The sequence below is a fragment of the Balaenoptera borealis genome (assembly GCF_965194805.1).
Source record: "Balaenoptera borealis genome assembly, chromosome: 8".
NCBI classification, from domain to species: Eukaryota; Metazoa; Chordata; class Mammalia; order Artiodactyla; family Balaenopteridae; genus Balaenoptera; species Balaenoptera borealis.
This window is the reverse complement of record NC_138865.1, coordinates 118,773,607-118,787,424: the sequence shown is the minus strand read 5'-3', so window position 1 is coordinate 118,787,424 and position 13,818 is coordinate 118,773,607. Positions and strand designations below refer to the sequence as shown.

At 50.8% G+C, this 13,818-nt stretch overlaps 1 protein-coding gene across 5 annotated transcripts in view; it reads left to right on the top strand.

Moving 5' to 3' along the window:
• AK8 (adenylate kinase 8) overlaps window positions 1-4,178 on the top strand; it is a 131,812-nt gene extending 127,634 nt beyond the window's left edge. For all 5 annotated transcript variants that reach the window (XM_082400804.1, XM_082400802.1, XM_082400801.1 and 2 more), the window contains 2 exons: window positions 2,581-2,661; window positions 3,842-4,178. In XM_082400804.1, coding sequence (XP_082256930.1) covers window positions 2,581-2,661; window positions 3,842-4,079 — 319 coding nt within the window. In that variant the 3' untranslated portion in view covers window positions 4,080-4,178. The remainder of the gene's footprint in view (window positions 1-2,580; window positions 2,662-3,841) is intronic.
• The last annotated feature ends 9,640 nt before the right edge of the window (window positions 4,179-13,818 follow it).

Genomic DNA, 13,818 nt, shown 5'->3' with positions numbered 1-13,818 from the left:
CCCTCCCCAAAATCGCACGTACTCCATAGTTTGTGTCTAATTTCCAGGAGTCACAGGACCTTCAAGAGTGCCTGGCCCAGGTGTTCTCCAAGGCAGCGGATTCCAGGCACTGGGTGGTGGGGAGGGGGGAATACTGGGCGCCCTCCAATGTCTGCTGAATCAGCATTTCTGGGCCAAGGTGTTGGCACCCAGCAGGGTCACAGTCTCCCAAGGGGATTCTGATGCACCTGGTCCCTGGGAATTAGGGAAACGTTGATCCCTTCCAACCCTGGAATTTAGCATCATTCTCAGCTCCACCAGTTGGTTGAGTTTTTTGGCTGGGATGGAGGAAAGTCAGGCAGGAGGCAGAAAGACTATATAAATAGAGCACTAGAATGGTGTACCACTTATTCATTTATTCCTTCCTTTCCTGAGTGCTTTCCGGGTGTCAGGACACTGGCTGGGAGCTGGTCATTGCTCTGGCCCTAGGGGTGGCACCTGAGCCCAAGAGGCTGGTCCAGGGCCCATGGGGACCAATGTGCCACTGGACCCACTAAAACTTGGCCTCTTGGCGGCCTGATCAACACATCTGGTGAATTCCTGGGATGCCGGTGAAGGCTTCTTGTTCACTAACTTAGGAGGAGACAGAGGATCCATCCTAAAAAGACTCCCAAGGCGGGAAATCGCTGAGTACGTTTTTCTTACACTTAGAGCTGCTTTTCGCCTGAATTTCTTACTCGGAAGTAACATGAACAAGGTGTTGGGTGCAGTGAGGCTGTCACCGCTACTGCTGTCCCGGATGTTGTCCCCACTGGAAGTTGCATCAGTCACGGGACGCTGACGTCCGAGATGACGATTCTGTTAAATGTCCTGTCTCAGTCCCATACGATGGGTTGGTAAACACAGGGCCTCACTGCAGAGCCTGGCACACAGCAGGCACTCAGTAAACACAGGCATGAATTAATTAAAGTAATGAATAAACAGTAAGTGAGCCATAGAATATTCCAGAACTTATTTTTTTAAAAAACAAACTGAGATGGTTTGACGCCAGAAGACAGACCCTGGATTAGATCTGTGGGGAAGAGCCAGAACACTTGGTCCTTCACCCCGACCTGCTTCCCCCAGCTGGACCCCAGCCAGAGCGGTGGCACCTCCCACCAGTTCCATTTGCCTCCCGACTGACACGGGGCGGTAACGCTTTGTGGGAGGGCCTGTCCTACACAGAGTGAGGTGCTGAGCAGTACCCCTGGCCTCCACCCACTAGAGGCCAGTAGCACTCCCCCCGCCCCCCGTTGTGACAGCCACAAACATGTTGCCAAATAGCTCTCAGGGCAAAATCAGCCCTGATTGGGAACCTCTCTCCTCAGGTTCTATATAAAGAAAGGCTTCCCAAGGACAGATATCGTATTGTATCTCTTGTATGTGGAATCTAAAAAAAATGGTACAAATGAACTTATTTACAAAACAGAAATAGAGTTACAGATGTAGGAAACAAACTTATGGTTACCAGCAGGGAAAGGAGGGGAGGCACAAATTGGGAGTTTGGGATTGACATATACACACTACTCTATATAAAATAAATAACTAATAAGGACCTACTGTATAGCACAGAGAACTCTTCTCAATACTCTGTAATGACCTATATGGGAAAAGAATCTAAAAAAGAATAGATATATGTATAACTGATTCACTTTGCTGTACAGCAGAAAGTAACACAACACCGTAAATCAACTCTACTCCAATAAAAATTAAAAAAGGAAAAAGAAAGAAAGACTTCCACCGCCAAAGAGGGAGGGGATTAGACCATTTGAACTAGGGGTTCAGGAGATGGTTTCTCAGGCAGGCCCAGGCGGAGTCCTGAGTTATCAGAAGCGAGGGCTGTGTCTCTTCTGCTGGGACTATTGATTTCGAGGGTCCTGCTCCCTTGGGTCCAGGACTGCTCTGTGAAAGAGAAAGTGAGGAAGCTGAGGCCAGCAGCCCTGCCTCTCTAAGGGGGACGCAGGCAGCCAGGGAGCCCGGACCCTCGGGAGGGGACTCCAGTAAGAAATGTGATTCCATCTCTACACTGGCTGCCGTGTCTGAGCGCCCAGGACGCACAAGCCCTGCACTAAGCTTGTCACGTGCTTCATTTCCTTACATCTTCAACACCAGCAACTATCACTGGACCCATTTTGCTGGTGAGGAAACTGAGTCTGAGAGAGGCTGTGTTAGTGGCCCAAGGTCACCCAGCAGGTCCATGGTGGAGGTGAGGTTCTAACCCAAGTCTGTGTGACTCCAGAGAACACGCTGTCCTGCCACAAGGATGGGGCGTCTGCTCCCCGAAGCTCACCTGAGTGATGCCCCCCCCCCAGAGAGTCCCCCCCACCCCCGGGAGTGATGGGCGCTGGGCGCCGTCCCTGAATCAGGGTGCGGAGAGCTTTCACGGCAGGGAGGCCCCGCCTGCATCTTTCCCTGGTGGCCGTCCAGAGCCTGATACCCCGAGCCCTGAGTGATGGCCACCGAGGCTCCACCCACTCTCGGGGGCTGATGCCCACCCTGGTCTCGGACGAGTCCAGCCTGCGGTTCCCTCCGGCTGACCGTGGTGCTTGTTCTTCCTCGTAGGGTGTTTTTCCTGAATGTGCCATTCGATTCCATCATTGAGCGGCTGACCCTGAGAAGAACCGACCCTGTCACAGGAGAAAGGTTTGTGCCAGGCTCCCAGGGGGCAGCCCTCTGAGGGCTCCAGGGGCCACGCCCCACCAGGGACCCCCTCTCTCCATGTAGCTGACCGATGCCAGGGCGGGGCTGCTCCAGGGATGACGCCAGTGACGACTGACAGAAGACTCTAGAAGGGGGGTTCCCCCAGCTAGCTCCTCTGCGCTTTCTGTCGGCCCTCTTTTCCTGGAAGAGCAGCAAGAAAATTAATGTCCGGGGCTCTACAGCAGTTGTTGAAATGTTTGCCGGCTCTGTCCTGGGCTCGGCTCTGACCCCAGCGTGTGAACTGGCGCTCCAGGCCTCTGCTGTCACCACAGTACGTCCCAGAGGTGGTTGCTGTACAGACGCATCCCCTCGGGAACCAGTTCACCTCTGAGCCCTCCCACAGCTACGGGGGTAAATCCTGAGTTTTATTCTGCATCTGACCACGTACAATCACTGTGTTGGTGTTGAAGTACAATTTATAGTCTCTGCGATTGCAAAGAGGTAGAAGCTTCGATCTTCCTAATCAAGGCCCTGTTTCTTGGTCACCAGACCACGTTTCTCAGTAGGGAGTGAGGAGGGGCACGAAGGAAATACCAGGATTTTCCTAAACTATAGGTCTGATCTGTCGCCTTGCTGCTGGGGGACCTCTTTTCTCTGACCTGTGTCAAGTACAATGACCTTCACGCTGCCATGCCCCTGGGGTCTCTCCAGCAGTGACGGTGGCACTTCCTGTCATCTCTGCTCACACTTGGTGTTATAATGTCCCATCCCCCATCAGACTGTGAGCTCCATAAAGCCAGAGGCAACTGCCTTGCCTGCCACTGCGTCGTCAATAGCAAACGTGTGCCGGGCAGACATAGTAGCCGATAAATATTGTTTGGAAGGAAGAAGAGAAGAAAGAAGAAAGGAAGGGAATGACAGAAAGAAAGGGATCTGGCCCTCGGTATATTACTATATTCCGTCCTATTACTGATCTGCATTCTTCTCTCCTGGGCAGGGCCTAGGCTTTGGGTCTCTCTGCGGCTCCCGGGCCCAGCTGAGGGTGTGCACACAGCTGGTGCAGAGTCAATGTTTGGTGGCGGTGCTGACGGTGACCGGCTTGCTTGGCAGTAGGACAGAGGGCCCCTCTCTCCCCTGTCCTCTGAGCTGGGCCAGGGGTCACATGCTTCCCCTCCTCTCGCAGGTACCACCTCATGTACAAGCCACCTCCGACCACGGAAATCCAGGCCCGTCTCCTGCAGAGCCCAAAGGATTCCGAAGAGCAGATCAAGCTCAGAACGGACCTGTTCTACAGGAATTCCGCTGAGCTGGAGGAGTTCTATGGGCGGGCCATCACCCTCAACGGGGACCAGGACCCATACACGGTCTTTGAATACATAGAGAGTGGGATCATTAATCCCCTGCCCAGGAAAGTTCCCTGATGGGTTAAGAGCAAGCAGCGTCCCCCAGGGAAACAAAGTTACTCCTTCTCCCCCGACCTTCTGGAAACTCAGCCAAGCCAATAAAGAGTGCTGAGTGCAGTCTCGTGTGTCCTGAAGGTGGGGTGGCAGGAAGGTTGCCTCGTTTGGGGGTCTGGGAGCACAGGACAGGCAAAGTCCAGGAAAGCAGTCAAGTAGAGCACCGCGGACCAGGTCAGACCTGGGATGCGGTGTGGCTCCAGCATCAATGTGCTGTGCACCCTGGGATTGTCACCTGATCCTCGGAGCCCCTCGTTTCTCACAACTAAAATGGGGTAATGACAGTCCCTGCCTCACGGGGTTGCTTTGGGACTAAATGGGATGACGCTGGTAAAGCGCTCAGCACAGAGCCTGGCACAGGCTGTGCTCTCAGCAAATGTAGTTTTACCAAAGCCGCTGTCTCTAGAGCAGCCTGTCCGGTAGAACTCTCTGGAATGAGGGGCACGCTCTCTGACCGTCCAGCACGGCACGAGCTGCAGGTAGCTGCTGAGCACGGGGAACATGGCCACTGCGACTGAGAAGATGTTTTAAAAATTGTCACAAAAAAAATTGTCCTTAATTTTCACTAATTTAAATGTAAATGGGGACTTCCCTGGTGGTCCAATGGTTAAGACTCCACGCTTCCAATGCAGGGGGCCTGGGTTCAATCCCTGCCTGGGGAACTAAGATCCCACATGCCAAGCGGTGTGGCCAAAAAAAAAAAAAATTCAATATTTCCTTGGTAATTGAAATTGATCTGTGGGAAAAATATATTTGCTTTAAAAAAAAAAAACGTAGGGACTTCCCTGGTGGCGCAGTGGTTAAGAATCCGCCTGCCAATGCAGGGGACACGGGTTCGAGCCCTGGTCTGGGAAGATCCCACATGCCACAGAGCAACTAAGCCCATGAGCCACAACTACTGAGCCTGCGCTCTAGAGCCCGCAAGCCACAACTACTGAGCCCACGTGCCACAATTACTGAAGCCCGCGTGCCTAGAGCCCGTGCTCCGCAACAAGAGAAGCCACTGCAATGAGAAGCCCGCGCACTGCAACGAAGACCCAATGCAGCCAAAAATAAATAAATTAAATAAGTTTATATAAAAGAAAAAAATGTAAATGGCCACATGTGGTGAGTGGTTGTCATGTCAGGGCAGCTCTAGACACACTTAGCTGTTTCTTGAGACTTGCTGGAGCCCCTCGGAAGGCCTGCCTTCACCTCCCACCGAAATAGCCCCTCTGGGTCCCCCAGAGCCCACAGAAGCAGGAGGAGATCCTGGAGGGACCGGACAGTGACATCTTAGGCTGACAGAGCTCTTGATCCTCTTTCATGAGCCCCCTCCCCCCACCCAGTTATTTTTTTACCTCATTAGAAAGATACTTGGGTGATTCCCTCCATCGACAGAAGAGAACACTAAAGCCACAGAGGGTAAGTGACTTGCCTAAGGTCACCCAGACCCTTGGCACACCCGAACCCAGTGCTCTGGTGCTCTCTGCCTGCGGGCCTCAGCAGGCCAGGCCAGCCTGGGCCCAAGACCCCAGCCTCTGGGCTCTGGGCAGCTCGGGGACTCCAGGCCTAATGGCTAAAGCCCCTTCCAGCCTGGAGCAGCCCAGAGTCCCTCCAGCAAAGATCTGACCCTGGCGCTGGCCACAGTAGCCAGTGACGTGCCAGCCGGCAGCTGGGGTCCTTGGAGCCAGGCCTCCGGGCCTGCCCTCCTGCCTCTGCCCCGCCACCTCAGACTGAGCCCTGGCCCTGCCCTCCTGCCTCTGCCCCATCACCTCAGACTGAGCCCTGGGCCTGCCCTCCTGCCTCTGCCCCGCCACCTCAGACTGAGCCCTGGCCCTGCCCTCGCGCCTCCCGGGGCTGGGCCCTCTCTCCGGAGGCAGCGCCTCCCCCTGCCTCGTGGCTCAGCCCCCCGACTCTCTCTCTCCTCACCCTGCACAGGCACCGGGTGCCACCTCCTGAAACTCCATCAGGGCCTCCCCTGCCCAGGCCCCACTTCCCCCCAACCCCTACAGGGAAAACAGCAACTACCCTGAAAGTCCCCTGACAATGGGCTCCTGCCCATTAAGCCTCCTCAGGCCCTGGGAGGCCCCGGGAGAAGTCCCAGGTACAGACCACAGGGCCAGGTTGCTGTGATGAAACTCTGCCCACTTGTACCCGGCACCCCCTGATTGCAGGAGACAAAAGCGGGGAGGTGGCCAACACAGGCCTGCCTACCCCTCTGCGTGTCATTCCGGGTACCAGAGAATGTGGTTTCACTTTACTCAGTGAAATACCATTTGGATGTAGATCTTTAGCCAAGGACATCATCAAACACTCATTTACTTAGTTCACGTAGCAAGGCTTACTTTGTGGACGACCTCCTCTCTGGACTGCCCACACCTTTACCCCTCCTCTCCCTCCACCTGCCCCACCCCGTTAGAGCAGCTGTGCCAGCTCTGTGCCCCCTCTGTGAGGCAGGTGATGTCCCCGCCAAGAGTGTAGGTCCCCATGCTGCTGTGTGACCTTGGGCAAGTTGCTTCACCCCTCTGGAGCCTTGTAAAATGAGAACAAGTAGTCACTGCCTCCTAGGCAATACTAAGCTCATATTGTGGGATGAAGTGATGAATACATACACCAAGGCTGAAAATAGGGCACATAGTACATGCTCAATAAATGCAGCCCTTCTCACATTCTCACAGCTCCCTTTGAGGTCAGTGCTGTTTTTATCCCTAGATGAGGAAACTGGGGCTCAGAGGAGTCAAAATTTAACTTGTGAAAGGCTGTGCGTGGTAAGTGGCAACAGGGGTCGGGACCTGAGTCACTCGCTGGTCCCAGAAATCCACGTGATGACCGGCGCGGCACCTGCTTCTCGCTCCGTCGCCGTCGGGGTTGCCAAGGGCCCTGCCTTTACCCCGGAGGAGCTCGTCCCCGCCGCGTCCCGGCGTCCCGAAGCCCCTGGCATCCTGGATGCCCCGCGGCGGGGCCTTGGTTGGGCTCCGCGCCGCCCTGGACGCGGGGACCGCGCGGGCTTCATTGAGATGCGCTCCGGCGCGCGGTCCCGGGCGCGCCCCTCGGGAGTGCGGTGGCCCTGCCGCGCCGCCGGGTTGGCCCAACACGCTCCCGCTCGTGTAGACAGCTCCCCCGGAAACGACGAGCAAATGGTATTCATCTCACCCCCGCGACGCACAGCCCCTCCCGCTGCTTTGCATAGCAAAGCTTCCGCGCTCCGGGGTCGCAGGCTGCCGGGACAAATTAGGCTCTTCTAATTGGAGCCCTCAGCTCCAGGTCGCGGCCTAATTGGGAGGCCTGGTTGGAGTGTATTAGCATCCGGTTCCAGCCGCAGTGATCCTGGCTGGGGGCTTCCTGGCCCAGGAGAGGCAAAGTCCGTGGCTGGAGGGCAAATGTGTTAATTTCCAGATCAGCCGCTGTGCTTGAAGTTAACCACTGAGGTCTGATTAAGGTAACTTGCAGGAGAACAATCGCTGATGCTGTCATCATTAAAGCAGCTCCCTCGTTCATTTCCAGCCTCTTTCATCATGTTGTCACCACAAACTCTTTTCCCACCCGACACCCTGGCTCACGTCTGTGTTTGTTCGGCCCCGTCCCTTCCCTACTCCCCACCAGTGGGAAATCCAGATGGTGCAGAGGCTCCTTTGGGGTGTCTGCCTGTCCCCACCCTGCAGCTTGCACAGGTGTTTCTCCTGTGGGACCTGCACCTGACTGCTGCTGCTGAGACCAGGGTTACACCTGTACTCTGAGCTGGCCAATCAGCTCCTCTCTCCCAGGAATTTGGAAAGAGAACTGAGGGCAGCTGGTCACTCTTCTTGCGGCTTGGAGGAAGGAGAGGATGTCGGGGTCTGTCTGGCCTGTGCGTAGGAGAGCAGTGCAAGTTTGTCTGGAGGAACCGAGAGAGAAGCAGACACGTGTCCGCCCCATTCATTCAACAGGTATTTACTGACAGCCTACTGTGCCGGGCACTGGGGATGTAACAGAGGAAAAAAAGGACAAAATCTCTGCCCTTATGAGGCTTACATTTTACAAAGAAAATGACAGAAACGAGAGAGAAAAAGAGACCACCTAATTTCTGATGGTTCCTGAGACACATCCCTGACCCTGGGTCCCATGAAACAGCCCCGCTCCCTCCCAGCCAGCTCCGGTTTTTTGCCTAGAGGGTCAAACAAGGTTCCTGGGCACAGGGGCGTGGTTAGGACTAGTCTGGAGGTGTGCCCAGGGCTAGGGGAGCTGGTGACAGGGAATTTAAATGTGGCCAGGACTCACAGGAGACCCCCTAGGGCAGGTGAAGGTGGCCTGGGGGCTGGCTTCTGAGCCACATGAGAGTTCAGAGGCATGAGAAAAAGTGACGTATTAGTTGATCATGGAATATGCTTCCATTAAAAAATTGAAATATAATTATAAATAGTTTTTATTATTAAAATGTTACTTATAAAAAACTCAATACCTCTGAAACCCATCGCTTGGGAAGTAAAACTCCCATCCTTGCCACGATAAAACCCTCCCTTATTTGTCATTCACTAGAGATAACCAAATTTGAAAGTTTGAAGGGATGGATGGATGAATGCATGGCCAGATGGATGAACGGACGGGTGGATAGATAGGTGGGTATGAGTACACCAATGAGACTGTATTGTATATACTGCCCTGTTACCTACTTTTGTAAAGAATTGTGGTAAGAACATTTAACATGCGGTCTACCCTCTTAACATTTTTCAGTGTACCGTATAGTATTAACTCCAGGCTCACTGCTGTAAGCAGCTCTCCAGAATTTATTCATCTCACATAACTAAAACTCTATACCTAGGGAACAGCAGCTCTGCAACCACCCCACCTCCACCAGCCCCTGGCAACCACCAGTCTTCTCTCTGCTTCTATGAGTTTTGACTATTTCACTTTTTTTTTTTTTTTTTTTTTTTTGGCCATGCCGAGCAGCTCGCAATATCTCAGTTCCCCTACCAGGGATTGAGCCCAGGCCACGGCAATGAAGGCCCAGAATCCTAACCACCTGACCACCATGGAACACCCGAGTTTGACTATTTCAGATCCTGCCTATAAGTGAAATCATGCAGTGTTTGTCCTCTGTAACTGGTTGATTTCACTGAGCATAATGTCCTCGAAGTACATCCATGTTGTCACATAAGGCACCTTTCCTTAGCAAAACAGTTTCCTGATTTTTTTTTTCACCAGCAATCCAGGGCCATCAAATAAGCTACTGACCTACCAATCTGGTCATTCCTTCCCCAAGGCAAGAGGGCTGAGCTCTGCTCACAGCCGTCACTTCTGGTCAGCTGTAGGCTGGTTTTTAGTGATACCCATGTGGTGAACTCCAGTTTTTCCTGTTAAGCTCTTGTTGCCTTTGCAAATCTTTTCCACGTGATCCCGCTGGTTTTTAGTGATGCCCATGTGGTGAAGTCCAGTTTTTCCTGTTAAGCTCTTGTTGTCTTTGCAAATCTTTTCCACCTGATCCCTGGTGGAGGTTGGAATGACAACACTGATGTGTAATTTACATGTAAATAGCCAGCGGATCACTAACTGAGCTACTCTCAGAAACAGCGGACCCTCCAGTGATCTCCAGGCGGAGAGGAAGAACAAACAGGGACCTGCTCACAGGCCCAGGTATGAGGTGCTGTGCGTTGAACCTGCTGCCTGGGATTTATGGGGAGGTTGAAAGGCACATGTGCCAGCATTAGGGTGTCATTCACAGTGACAACTTTATGTGCTCTTTACAAAGCCACAAGAGCTTGGAGATCACTGTGTGTGATGGAGGAAGGTGCATGAATATAAACTTTCTAGCCATATCAACTTTATTGAGATATAATTCCCATATCGTAGAATTCATCCATTTAAAGTATATAACTTAACTGGTTTTTAGTGTATTCACACAGTCGTGCGACCATTCTTACTAATTTTAGAACATTTTGTTACCCCCTAAAGAACCCCTGTACCCATTAGCCATGACTCCCCATCCCCCCGACGTCTAGCTGTTAGCAACCAGTAATCTACTGTCTGTCTCTCTGGATTTGCCTGCTCTGGTCATTGCATATAATTGGAATCATACAATATGTGGCCTTCTGTGACTGTCTTCTTAAAATGTTACTTATGCACTTATGCATCTTATGCACTTAGCATAAGATTTTCAGGTCCATCCGTGTTGTAGGATATCAGTACTTCTTTCCTTTTTACTGAGGAAAAATATTCCATTGTAGGGATGTCCCATGTTTTATTTATCCATTCATCAGCTGATGGGCATTTGTGAGTTGTTTTTACTCTTCAGCTGTTATGGAAAACACTGCTATGAACATTTGTGAACAAGTTTCTGTGTGGACACATGTTTTAATTTCTTTAGGTGTATACACAGGAGTGGAATTGCTGGGTCGTATGGTAACTCTGTGTTTAACCTTTTGAAGAACTGCTGGATTGTTTTCTGCACCTTTTTACATCTCCATCAGCAGTGTCTGAAGGCTCCAATTTCTCTCTGTTCTTGCCAACACTTGTTATTATCTGTCTTTATAGCCATCCCAGTGTGTGTGAAGTGGTATCTCATGGTGGTTTTAATTTGCATTTCCCTGATGGCTGATGAAGTTGAGCATCTTTTCATGTGCTTGTTGGCCATTTGTATGTCTTCATTTGAGAAGTGTCTATTCAGGCCTCCTGCCCATTTGAAAATTGAGTTTTTCATCTTTTTGTTATTGAGCTATGAGTTCTTATATAGCCTAGATACAAGTCCCTTATCAGGCATATGATTTGCAAATATTGTCTCCCATTCTGTGGGTTGTCTTTTCACTTTCTTGATGGTATTGTTTGTAGTGCAAAAGTTTTAAATTTTGATGGAGTCCAATTTATCTATTTTTTTCTTTTGTCACTTGTGGTTTTGGTGTCACACCTAAGAAGACTTTGCCTAATCCAAAGTACGTACATTTACTCCTATATTTTCTCCTCTAAGAGTTTCTTAGTTTTAGCTCTCACGTTTAAGTGTATAGTCCATTGTGAGTTCATTTTTCTGTATGGTGTGAGGATGGGGTCCAACTTCATTCTTCTACATGTAGATATTTTAGCCACTTTGAAGAATGTAATTTTGTATTCAAGCAGCCTTCTGGGAGAGGCACTCTCTCAGTATGTGAAAAGCATCTGGAACACTTGCTAAAATGAAAATCCTGGGCTCCATCCCTGGAGATTCTGATTCAGCAAGTTCAGGGTGGGGCCTGGGGGGCTGTTTTTCCAGCAAACATCCTATTATTGATCTGTGTCTGTGGACCTGAGCTCCGAGGATCACTGCCTGGTTGTTGTGGAGGATCCTTGTGGTCAGAACATGGAAATTCAAAAGTAACTGGAGACATCCGTCCCTGGCAACGTGGCTGATTAGATATCCTGGTGACCCTTCTTAAAACAAACCCCTACAGATTCTGAATGAAGTATGAAAAAACCTCTAAAATTATAACTGAGCTGGCAAGAAAAATAAAAAATATACAGAGACCAAAAATGATAAGAACGTACAAATCCGGAGAGCTAGGGGAGAGCTGACCCCAGAGCAGCCTGGGAAGTATCTGCTGACCCCTAGTGGCCCAGGGCTTCAGCTGAAATGGTCTCTGCATGGAGACTGGAGGAAAAACGCAGAGTCCCTACAGGTAGAAATAGAGCCGGGAAGAAAGACTAGCAATAGGTTTTTTTATATAAATTAATTAATTTATTTATTTATTTTTGGCTGTGTTGGGTCTTCGTTTCTGTGCGCAGGCTTTCTCTAGTTGCGGCGAGCGGGGGCTACTCTTCATCGCGGTACGCGGGCTTCTCATTGTCGTGGCTTCTCTTGTTGTGGAGCACAGGCTCTACACACGCAGGCTCAGTAGTTGTGGCTCACGGGCTTAGTTGCTCCGCGGCATGTGGGATCTTCCCAGACCAGGGCTCGAACCCGTGTCCTCTGCATTGGCAGGCAGATTCTTAACCACTGCGCCACCAGGGAAGCCCAGCAATATGTTTAATTAAACAGGATTGCTGTCCGGAATATGCAAAGAACACCTCAATATTACCAAAATACAAGCAACCAACTAGAAAAGTGAAAACAGACATGACCAGATATTTCACAGAAGGAAACATGAATGATCAGTTAACTACAGTAGATAGAAAATGCTTAACCTTGTTAGTAATCAGAGAAATGCAGATTAGGGTCACGGTGAGAGCTGCCTGCACACCCACCACCAGCGTTTAACAAGACATCACCAAGTGTTGGAGAGAAGTTGGAGAAACTGGAATTCTCCTGCAGCGCTGGTGGGAGGGAGCATTGGGTTTTAACCATTTGGAAAACCGTGAAGCAATTATCTACTAATGCTACACGTGTCTACCCCTCGACCTGGCAATTCCTCTCCTAGTATTGCCAAGAGAAATGCGTGCATATGCACACAAACGTGTTAAAAGCAGTTGTGTTTGTATTAGCCCTAAACTGGAAACAACGTGTTCATCAATCGTGGCATATTCGTATAATTAAATGTTCCGTGACAATGAAACAAACTCCTGATAAATACCCCAATATGGGTGAGTCTCGCAGCCAGACCCAGAAGACTCTATGTATGATTCGATTTAGATGAAGTTCAAGAACAGATGAAACGAATCACTGTTAATAGAAATCAGAAATAATTGTCACCTCTGAGCAGACCATTGCATGGGGAGGGGCACAAGGAACCTTTTGTGGGTTGTAAATGTTCTCTATCAGTCTGGGTGGTAGTTACGCTCAAATCTTAAGCCATACACTTAATTGAATGTGTTATATGTTCATTTAAAAGCTGAATGCATTTGAGAGAGGCTTAAATAGCAGCACACACACGTGACTGAAAACTATGAAGCAGGCGTTTTACGGAAGGAAACATGAATAGCCAACTACATACATGAAAAAAGCTCGAACTTTTTAGTAACCAGGGATACGCATACTGTACTGGGATAGGGTTACACGCCCCCAGACTGGCAGTAATTTAACTAGCAGTTCCTAATGTTGAATGTGAAGCAGTGGGAGCTCATACAGACTGCCGGCGGGGGTGGGAAGGTTACCGGCTTTGGAAAGATCAGGGTCACCTGGTAGAGCGAAGCTGTGGTGCGTCTGGACCGGCAGCAATGAGAGGCTGCAGGTGAGTTAACAAGTGCATTAGCATCACCTGGGGAGCTTGTGCAGCCTGGAGGTTCTATGAGCCTCCCTCCTGCTGCCCGACAGATGCTCGCCTTCTCGGGTGCAGCCAGGCGTGGGCACACTCTGAAAACAGTTTCGCGTTATCAGGCACACATATCTTGCTACCAGCCTGAGTATGAAGCTGAAATGCAAAGAAGGGCAGAGCTGAGGGAATCAGAGAACTGGGGACTCAGACCTGGGGCTGGATGGAGTCACCCCTGACACCTGGCCTCCCCTGGGTGTCCCGGGAGACTCTTGGAGGCACCTGTCTTGAAAGATCACCCCACACTTCCAACACTGGTACGTGTACCCCGTGAGAATCCTGAGCAGGGGCCCCGGGTGGCAGATGGTATGGTCTCTTGTCAAACAATCAGCTGGAGGACAGTTCCCCGTGACATTGTCAAAGCTTCCGTGATCTCACCCCAACTTCCTTTGCTTGTTTTAAGGAGAAAGTAGGGAAAGGGAGAGAAAGAACCTGAAAATGGAAGTACAGCCAAGTATGGCATTAGCCATGCTGGTGGTCTGGCTGCTGTCCTGGCACGGACAGGCTCCTTCCCATTAACTGCAGAGAGAGGA